Here is an 11,373-nt window from a genome sequence, read left to right as displayed (position 1 = left end):
CACATATATACATACATATATTGTATGGATGTACAAGCCGGTCTGCGAATTTAAATGAGATTTACATATAAATGAATAAATAAATAAATAAATATATATATATATATATATATATATATATATATATATATATATATATATATATATATATATATATATATATATATATATATATATATATATATATATATATATATATATATATATAGATATAGATATATATTGTATAGATGTACAAGGTGATCTGCGAATTTAGTTGCATACTTTGGAATATGTGTACCTAAGTTATACCCATTTTTTTTTTTTTTTTGCGTATTTATTTATTTATTTATTTATTTATTTATTTATTTTATGTTTTTCGTAACTAATTAGATCAAATTAAATATGTCGATACCTGTGTTCCTGAAATCGTTCTCACGCTGCTGTAGATTTTATCAGCTACATTATTGTTATTTTATATGTACATTTTCACCGTTTAGTGAACAATGAAAATAACTAAATAATCTTTCATTTCACAATTATTTCCCGTAAAAGATGTGATTAAATTACGAAAATACATGTTTCCTATATAAGGCTGACTGATCATGCCCAGGCACGAGGCAGGGCGCTCACCGTAATGCAGGCTTCCGAGCATTTAAATCTCTCTCTCTCTCTCTCTCTCTCTCTCTCTCTCTCTCTCTCTCTCTCTCTCTCTCTCTCTCTCTCTCTCTCTCTCTCTCTCTTTCATATCTTATGATAAAAAATATCTTTAATTATTATATTCTGAAGTATGCACCTCACCTCGCTAGACACCAAGACACTACGTATGCCCATGCACTTAGAAAAGAAAAAAAAAAACAATAATAAATAAATAAATAAACATATAAACCAAAGACTCTATAAACGCGCTTCTCGCCATGCGTGTCGAGAAAAGACGTAGAGATACAAAGCTTTCCCAAACTTCCGCAATGCATGCTTGACCAAGCATCGATGTCTTAAAGCTTATTTCAACACTGCACTCATATCGTTCAACGTAATTTTTATCTTTGCTCACATTTTCTTTTTTTTTTTTTTCCTGAATCTTGAGGATGATCTCATCCTTTCCATTTGTAGTGTTCACAGTTACTCCGTCATACCTATGTCTACAACAGCTACAGTATTCTTGCACCCTCATTTATATTGTCAATGCAGAGCAGGATATATATATATATATATATATATATATATATATATATATATATATATATATATATATATATATATATATATATATATATATATATATATATATATATATATATATATATATATATATATATATATATATATATATATATATATATATATATATATATATATATATATATATATATAGTTTTGTATTTATTTATTTATTTTTTGTTATTTATTTATTTTTTTTTCATGGTCACTTCATTGGAGTTTGGCCAGACAGCTTTAATTTCCATTTATGGGATGAGATTGGACTCATAAGATGGGTGGTGCGTCTGAGAGGGTAGTGAAGTGGTATAACTTACGGGTAAGCGAAAAAAAACTGGGAATGATGCGGCTTAGTGATAAATGATGAGGGTTAAAGGTAAATGATGTGGCTTAATGCCAAGTGATGATATATAGTGATGAATGGTGACGACTGGTGAGACTAGAATGAATACTGGAACGAGAGAGAGAGAGAGAGAGAGAGAGAGAGAGAGAGAGAGAGAGAGAGAGAGAGAGAGAGAGAGAGAGAGAGAGAGATTAATATCACTATACTGTAGGGACAAGAAATTACAGCCGTGATGAGTAATTTTTTTGCAATGACTGTTTTATGAATTTTCCACAAAAAATCTAGTAAATTGCCAGCGTGTGTCCGATATGAGAGCGGACAACAGCCATCCACCACTAGGCTGGAAAGCCCCCATTGGCTCCACATCTGAGCATCACGTATAGTGGCATAGTGCTGCGAGGCGCATTGCTGATAACGAGCTCCACTTTCTGCCGACAGTGAACTAAACTTTGAACAACGGGGAATTATGTACGGTGCCTTCTGCTGCACCTCTTGCCAAGGCTTCCACACATTCATTGGCCGGAAAATCAACACAACCGCGCAGCAACAGATGACGGATCCGCTCCGTCTTCTGGTGATCAAAAATTACTCTATGAAAAGTTCAAATGATATGTAAAATACACGTATCATAATAAAACAGTCCAACTAAACGACTCAAGATTCCGAATACTGGTGCCGTAATATAAGACTTTTTAAAGAGAAACTGTAAAATATAAAAGCATAAAATGTTTCAGAAAGGTTGCCGCCACAGGTTCAAGTCACAAAAGGTTTCGAAATCTGATTCCAGCATCATGAGGAACTTGAAGTCTATATAAATTGCTGTGGTCAAGTTAATATGGAATTTGAAATATTTATCTAAATTACTGAAGTTAAGATAGCATAAGTACATGTTACCACATCCCAGGATAAGGCTTGGCCAGAACGAAAAGCAGACAGACGGCGCAAGCGATGGGAAGAATGAAGAGGGAACACAGGAAGATTACTGGTCAGATTGATCTAATACTTGTGAAATTGTTGGACACTGACTGTTCATGTTGCAAACCTAACACCCGCGTGATATGTATGTTCAAAATGGGAAATTAACATGTTTTGTTTAGGAATACAGCTTACATCTATACTTCTTGGATGAATGATCAACACAGAAATTAACGAGATGAACTTTATAAGAATTAGATACAGTTGGATGAACTTTATAAGAATTAGATACAGTGACGCCTTCAAGACTCTGAGTTCGCACACGTTGTCAGGAATCCAATATATATTTTGCAAAAATAGCATGCACGGTCCGTAAAGGAAGAAACCAAGATCAAGATGTACCCGGTAGAGATAATAATCAGCCTTCGCTGGGCAGGTTGTTGAGGAGCCAGTCAGCGAGCGTGGCGATGTTCATACATTGCTTAACAAGTATCTTGGATGTAGTAGGAGGGGAAAAAATCAATAAATAACTTGTTGCCCTACTCCATCTTATATTCACCATGCCATAACTTGTTACATTAAAAAGCATGACACATAAGAGACACATCTAAGAGTGGGTTAACGTGTCCATGGAAGAGCTTTACCTTCTCCAACTCCAGAATGTTAACACTATGGAGGAGGCGTCTTTAACACACATACTGAATCTCCATGAAGCCTTCCACACGGAGCAATCTTCAAGAAAAAATAAAAATGTGACGCATTATAATTTCCTGCAACGTAAGTAAATTTGTTTGGTCTGGTCAATGATAAAGAAAAGTTCTTTTCGACTCGACACCATGAAACAGGATTCCTAGTGACATGCACTGCAGAGGTCACACCTATAGCACGTCACCACAGGTGCTTTCTCACATTTACTGATTTCAGAGCTGAAGGTTATTTTCTTCCAAATACAGTATGAGAGCGGTCGGTGTCTGGTTAGGCCTTGCCCGGAACACTCCCTCGAGATCCGGAATGGAGAAGGCAAAGCTTCGGCCTTCCTGCGGGAGGTGGAAGCCACGGATATGATAACAGACTGAGGGAAGATATAAGTAGATACACTGACCAATACTCTGATGGTTATATATATATATATATATATATATATATATATATATATATATATATATATATATATATATATATATATATATATATATATATATATATATATATATATATATCGCTTGGGTTTTAAATAGGGTTTGGGTATGACCACAACGAAGGACAAGTAGCACATGTATAAAATATGCCTAATTAATTATACCATTTATGTACATACGATGTATTTTTCAAAACATTAAGACCTGATATGAACACTTTCCTCGCGCTTCCACCACTGTTGCACGTAAGAGTAAGGAGAGGAAACAGCAAGGGATGAGCAAGGAAGGAGAGTGTGAGAGAGCACATGAACGGGTGGGAGGAAACAGCTCCACAACCTCGCCTGACAAGGAGGGCATGAGCAAAGGCGCTGGCGAGTCTATAATATGTATAAAACTCAACGCTATCATCAAGTAACTCTCACCACTCTCGTGACACCGAAAGACGTTATGTGAAAAATTCTTGCAAAAGGTTATCAAGAGGGTGGTAGGAGGCGGTTGTCCGCCAGAGCTGTCACTGATTTGTTGAGCACAATCTGATGAGGGACGAGGTCTGCAGCGCTGGCATTCTGTATGCTGTCGCCACCCTGCAAGACCTGACTTCTTTAGGGAATAGCCACGGGGCCGAAGCTCAGGTAGTCGAGACCAATATTTTACTGACCAAAGATTGCGTGCGAGGAAATGTACAGGTGAATGAACAGGTGCAAGGCCTGGGGCAGGAACGCAGGGAGGCATGAGACCCACGTGTGGCGGGTACTGCTACTGCTGCTCCCACCTGCAAGGTTTGAAAAGAGGTATGTTAGAGGGAAGTCCAGTACCATCAATTTCCTTCTTCAAGTGTAAGGGAGCGTGGCGCGGTGGGAGGATGGAAGAGTGGCACAGGTCTGGAAGAGAGGCTGAGTTGGATGAAAGGGTGTGGGCGATCGAAAGGAACATTGGAAGGGGGTATGTACTAAAGGATATGAAAAGATGGATTAAGAAAAGAGGGAAAGTAAGAGAAGGAGCGGGTGCCTAGGAAGCAGGGCGAGGAATGCAAAATATAACGATGGAAAATAGGGAAGACGAAAGTAAGAAAATGAGAGAAGGAAAATAAGAGCATGGAAACAATAGGCAGAAGTGACAATACCATAAGTTGTGGCTATTAGTGTTAGTGTATCCTCATGATTGATACATATTTTGCAGAAATATTTAAAAGAAAACGAATTACAACAGTTAGTGTGTTGATGACTCATGTTGTGTGTGTGTGTGTGTGTGTTATCAAAAGTAATTACAAAGGAAATAACGATAACTTTTTTATTTAATTGAAACACATACCACCACCCCTACAATAGCAGAGGGCACCCTAACAGTGACTGTAACATCCCCTAATACTCTAGTAGTGATCACATGAAGAACATAAGAGGGAGGGAGTGTATGTTCACTCACCTGCGTAGATACCTTTACTTTCCAAGACTGAGCCGGTCTGCTGCAGCTGCCCCTCCACAGACTCCTCGGAGCTCTGCCAGTAGACGGCGGCGATGGTGGCGGTGCATCTGCGGCAGAGGGGAGAGAATGGGGACGAAGGTTGGGTTACATATCCCCTCTCTCTCTCTCTCTCTCTCTCTCTCTCTCTCTCTCTCTCTCTCTCTCTCTCTCTCTAACATCGAGTTGGAGCCTCCATTAACTTTCACACGTTAGATATCGGCCAGCAAATGTTATCGTCGTTCCACGTGGCTTCCGTAATGTGGAGGAGTCCCTCCGGTTTATCACGAAACACAGGAGGTGAAGCTAAAGAAGGCAACGCCATCCATTCGTTTACCTCTGCCGTGTTTCTGCTTAAGACGATGCTGTTCTTTTCTCGTATTATAAAACAGAATAACAAGACAATGGCGTCATGAATTCCATGGGTTTGCCAAGACAGTTATAGTTAGCTCTGAACTCCGTCTAAGAAAGCAATGCATAGAGGCCAGAAACAGGGCAAACAGGGTATTAGTATTTATTTTTAGGAGCGTTAAAAGTAGAAGGCCCAAAGTAATATTAAAGTTATATTTGGCGCTGGTCAGACCTCATCTAGACTACGCTGTGTAGTTCTGTTCCCCACATTACAGGAAGGATATAGGTCTATTAGAATCAGTACAGAGGAGAATGACCAAAAGGATACAGGGGATGAGGAGTATTCCTTACGAGGCGAGACTGAAGCTGTAAAATTTATATTCTTTAGAGAGACGAAGGTTAAGAGGGGACCTGATAGAACTCTCTAACTGGTATAAGGGGCGTAAGGGGGGCGTAAGCAAAATTCTTAGAATCAGCAACCAGGACAGAACAAGAAATAACGGGTTCAAGCTTGAAAATTCAGGTTTAAGAAAGATATAGGAAGAAATTGGTTTTCAAATAGAGTGGTAGATGAATGGAACGGACTCAGTAATCAAGCTGTTAGTGCTAAGACATTAGGGAGCTTTAAGAGAAGATTAGACGGGTTTATGGATGGGGATAATAGGTGGAAATAGGTAGGTATATTTCACAGGGAATGCCACGTGTAAGCCTGGTGGCTTCTTGCAGCTTCCCTTATTTCTTATGTTTTTGTTTTATGTTCTTAAGCCTACGAAGGAGCTCTGGGTTCTTATACTCGTACAAGGACGCAAGAATTGTTTACATCGAGGTGGAAATGTTTTGTATATGTATTGATTCCAATAATCACAAACGCTAACACTAGCTCAATTCAGTCAGAGAAATTTCACATCAGCATCAATCCCCAAAATCACAATGTTCTTCTCTAATGTTCTTCGCTATTATTGACTTCATTATTTTATCTACAAAAGAAGTTAAGCTGACAGGTCTATAATTAGACGTTAAAGTTTTATCTCCTCTCTTAAAGATGGGTACTACATTCGCCTGCCTTCACGTTGCCGATACCTCACCTGACTCAAGTGATTTCCTACAGACAGAAACTAACGGTTCACTAATAACCTCTTTGTATTCCGTAAGTACTCTGGGATATATTTCATCTGGTCCTGGTGACTTGAAGTTTTTCAACCTATCTATCTCCTGTTCCACTATCTCTTTAGTTATGGTAATATGTCAGCTTCTCATTCTCTTCTGCTCTAAACACCTGTTCACTATTTGGCATTGCTTGCATGTTTTCTTGGGTGAAGACAGTTAAAAAACAGTCAATCAGAATTTTACTAATCTCCTCCCCAGAACTATCCAGCTCACCATCTGTTGCCTTTAATGGACCTATTGTTTCCCTATTCTTCGTCCTGTATACCTCATAAAATCCCTTGGGGTCCGTCTTCTCCTGAGTGGCTACTTTTAATTTATAATTGTTTTAAGCTTTCCGCGTTAACCTCCTGACTATTCTAACATAATACTGTGCCCTTAAAACCTCATCCCCTGCCTTTAATTTCTTATATATACTTCTCTTCCGGCCTATCCATTAAGGATCATTCTTCTGTGATCTTATTTCTCTATAAAGGATGTTTGCTAACTGTCATGTATGTAATTTATCAAAAAAATATTTATACAAGTCATCTACATTTACTTCCCCTAATCTTCTCATCTCGGCCCCTTCCATCCTCTCCGCTCCATTTTCTACTCGCTTCGACCGCACCTCACCCTCACACCTCACTTCACCTCCCTCACCCTGCCTTATCTCTCTCAGCTCCGTCCTGGACATTACCTCCCCCTGCGTCCATTGCCAGTCAATTCCTTGGAGATAACTTCTTAATGCCTCAAAATCTGCTCTCCTAAAGTCAGGTATTTTACTAGTGTTTTTTTTTCCTTCTAAAAGTTTCCTCCCATTCTAATTTGCACTTAATTCCCCAATGGTCACTGTTATCTAGCTGTCCTCCAGCCTCTACCTGCGTGACTGCTTCCTCCCTGTTAGGTAGAATTAAATCTAGGATATTAATCCCCCTTGTAGGTTCTAAGATTACCTGTTTAAAAAAAAAAATATCCTGAATTACCTTAAGAAATTCTTCTGCTTCACTGTTCCTCACCATCAGACTCCAGTCTATATTTCTAAAATTAAAATCTCCTACCACACATACCTCATTGTAACTTCCTGTTCTATTCATTTCCTGCCATAGTGAGGTGTTAATTTCCTTTGTACTGTTCGGTGGCCTGTACACTACTCCCAGTACTACTGACTGTGATCCTTCCTTAATATCTACTGCGTCTGCCCCCTCCTTCTCCTTGTCTCCTCCCGCCACGTCCACCTCCTCCTCCGTTACTCCCTCCAGCACGCTGAAGGGATTTCTCGTCTCCACGTGGCGCGGCTCCAGGTGAGGAGCCTTGAGGACCCTCTTGGCGCCCCTGCACACCACCGACCACTGCTCCTCTGTCGCCTTACTAGGTAAGGTGATGGCGGGGCACGACCCTCCTCAGGTGCTGAGATCCTCTCACAGAACTCAGCCTGCAGGTCTGAAATCCTCTCACGAAACTCAGCCTGTACCTCTGAGAACTTTCGATGAAACTCAGCCTCCACCTCTGAGACCTTCGTAACGGAGGTCTCGAGAACAAGAGAACTAACACAACCAGACGACTCAGCAACACAAGGCGCCATGTCTACACTAGCCAGCTATATCGTCAGGTCACTGCTCACAAAACACGTCCATTCGCTAGGAACCCTGTACTTGTATGGCTTACGTTTCACCATCCATACATACGACGCCGCCCTCCGATAGTTGAAGACACTGAGAGAACCTGAAGGACAGCTGGCCAGGTGACTTGGGAAGCTCGACCAATACAACTACATAATGGAGCACCGCCCTGGCCACATCCACAAGAACACCGACAGCTTCAGTCGTTGTCCCTACGCACTGGAGTGTGTTTATTGCTCTCGCCGTGAACAAGAGGTGAAGTGCAGGAAGCTTACGGTGGCTCACAACGCAGCAGAGGCGGGCGAGAAGTGGAAACAGGATCAGCTCGAAGAAGCAGATTTGTCCCCAGTAATCAGGTGGTTGGAAGTTGGCAGTGAGGGGTCATCTAAGAAAGCTGTGTCCCCTGAGGGTCTCGCTACTTAGTGTTTACTGGATAAATAGGAAGCGCTGAGTCTGCGGGAAGGGATATTAGAGCGACGCTGGGTACATGCTAAGACAGGTGACGCACATTGGCTGGTCGTGGTTCCTGTATCTCGGCGAGAGCAGCTGCTGAGAGAGATGCCTGAGGGAAAGACCAGTGGCCATGTAGGAGTGAAGCGCACCCTGGAGAAACTGAGGCAATGAGTGTGTTTGGTGGGACTGCTGCGAGACTTTCAGGAATGGTGCAAGACTTGTCAAGTGTGCGCGGCGAAGAAGGGACCCACATACAAGACAAGTGCCTTCTTGCAACTGTATCAGGCCTGAGCATCTATGGAGCGCATGGTTGTGGACATTGCTGGCCCTTTTCCATGCAGAGAGAGAGGCAACAAGTACCTGTGTGTGGCCATGGATTATTTTACTAAATGGCCAGAGGTGTGCACAGTACCCAATCACTAGGCAGAGACAGTGGCCCAGTTTCTCGTGGATCAAGTCTTCACACGGTCTGGTGTCCCCAGGGAACTGCACTCTGACCATGGACGCGAGTTCGTGTTTCGATTTGCCCTGGTAGTCCTGATTGCCCAGGACTACCATGGTCCTCGTGCAGCGAGGACAAGCACGACTGGGATGTGTGGGTCGCACATGTGCTGATGGCCTATCGCTCTGCTAAACACGAGGCATGTAGATTTTCGCCGGCAAGACTGATGTTTGGCAGGGAGATCCGCCTCCTTGTGGATTTCACCGGCCGCCTGGGGAAGACCTGTCGGACGTCTACACCGACTACGTCAAGGCACAACAGCGGCGACTGAAGGAGACACGTCAAAGGGCGAACCTGGACCTCAAGACGGCAGGCCAAGCTTGCTATGTGGCGGTAGTACCAGGGAAAGGCCAGGAACGCGGAGTACATCCTTGGTGAGGCTCCACAACCCGCAGCGTAAGCCTGGTCGCTCGCCGAAGCTCCAATCGAGTAGGGAAGGCCCGTACAAGATTGTGGAGGCAGTGTCAGCTGCCACATACCGCCTTGAGATACCCGAGAGGAAAAGAGCAGGTAAAGAAGTCCATGTGAATCGTCTGTCGTTACACCCCGGTAATTTACACCTGGAGTGAGAGGAATGACAGCGCTACCGATTGCAGTGATGGTGACACTGATACTGATAGTGATGGTGACTCTGATAGTGATAGTGATAATGACACTGATGGTGATCGTGATAGTGACAATGGAGACGGTCTGGTTGCCCAGGACTACCATAGTGCAAAGGGTAGCGATGTGAGTGAGAGCGATGAAAGAAAAAAGTGGAGACGTAGCAACCCGGCCGAGGCAGCCTCGCTGGCTTCAGGATTACGTAAAAGACATCTAAACCTGCTCTATGTAGCCCCACAACCCCATCTCTTTTGGACACGTGAACAACCTGTATCCTAGACCCACCCGCTGGTTCCTATTCCCGGGCTAAGCCTCATGGTCGGGTATGTGGCCTAATAACCACCCGGCTTGGGTTCTCTGCTTCCCCTGCTGCTACCGAACGGTAGTGGTGGGGTGAATTGAATTTAAACCCCTCCCTTTTCTTTTTTTCTTTTGTATTTCTATTCCTGTCTGCACTTTGTTCAAGTTGGTGTGGGGCGAGGTCGCCACACATTAGGAAGTGGGGCAGTGTTGCATAGATGGCCTGATAGTCGATATTGTTGTATATAGGACTATGTGTTTAGGTCGTCGAGTCTCCAGAGTGGCATCGATGCACCTTGGGTAATACCGACGGCATCATTACGTTTATTTTGTGAATGAGGCGTGGTAGTATTATTGTGAAAGTGCATATGCATGATTTAGCATGGAGTTTTACTTGCATTAGCTAGGGAAGCGTATGAGTGTGTGAATTATGGTTTCATACAGGGACTGCCACGTGTAAGCCTGGTCGCTTCTTGCAGCTTCCCTTATTTCTTATGTTCTTATGTTCTTATGTGTTAGTTACGCATTGGCAACGTATGAGACGAGTGACTGAGAGAAGCCGCAGGTGCGCGGGAAGTATGCCAATCTGGTTAGTGGCCCCATACCGGAAGAAAATTTTGCTTGTAGCATCGAGACAGGAGAGAAGTGTAATAAAACAGAAAAGGATCAACGCGGATTTTCCTTGTCAACACCCGCCTTTGCCTACCTACTAGTTAAGTAAGAGCTGAGTGAACCCGTGGGGCAAAAACCTGGGGCAAAACGCATGATACTGTTCGTACAGTATGTTTTGAAAAAAAAAGAGTGCATGCAATGAATGTTGAATTTCAATCAGAGTATTTCAGATTACGCAAACTGTATATCCTATGATATGTGGTGAATACAGAAACATTTTGAGAATGTTTATCGAAGGGGAAGTTTTTGACCGAGAAAAGGTACCTTCAGACTCTAAGTTTCATGCAACACTGCAGAAAATTAATGTAGGTGATAGACGTGAAGCACTGTTGTTTAATGAACCACTATGGAATAAGGAACACAAGTTTAGATCTGATTGCCTACTGTTCCTGATTGAGCTTTGTTGTCAGATACGTAAAAGGTTTCCCTTCGAAGAGGATGGTGACATTACTATTTTATATAGCACTTACTCGCATGAGGCAGTCATTCGTAACAGAAAGTTTAACTCCATAATAAAGCTTGTCAGACACTTACCATTATTAACGTCAGATGATCAATATGATGACTTAAAGGATGAATGGGAGGCAATGTTTCATTCAGAAAGAGAGTTGAACCCATACTTAACCTTGAAATACGTGAAATTTGGTTCAAACTTAAATATATTAAAGATGGGAT

The 11,373-nt window shown here is 42.1% G+C and overlaps 1 protein-coding gene across 1 annotated transcript in view; it reads right to left on the bottom strand.

Moving 5' to 3' along the window:
- Positions 1–3,791: 3,791 nt before the first annotated feature.
- Positions 3,792–11,373, bottom strand: part of LOC135115611 (cell adhesion molecule 1-like) — a gene marked incomplete at its 5' end in the record, with an annotated part of 40,992 nt that continues 33,410 nt past the window's right edge. The window contains 2 exons of the mRNA XM_064032541.1: positions 3,792–4,366; positions 5,017–5,123. Coding sequence (XP_063888611.1) covers positions 4,245–4,366; positions 5,017–5,123 — 229 coding nt within the window. The remainder of the gene's footprint in view (positions 4,367–5,016; positions 5,124–11,373) is intronic.

This window comes from Scylla paramamosain, chromosome 29, assembly GCF_035594125.1.
Source record: "Scylla paramamosain isolate STU-SP2022 chromosome 29, ASM3559412v1, whole genome shotgun sequence".
Classification (NCBI taxonomy): domain Eukaryota; kingdom Metazoa; phylum Arthropoda; class Malacostraca; order Decapoda; family Portunidae; genus Scylla; species Scylla paramamosain.
This window is presented reverse-complemented; position numbering and strand designations above follow the sequence as displayed.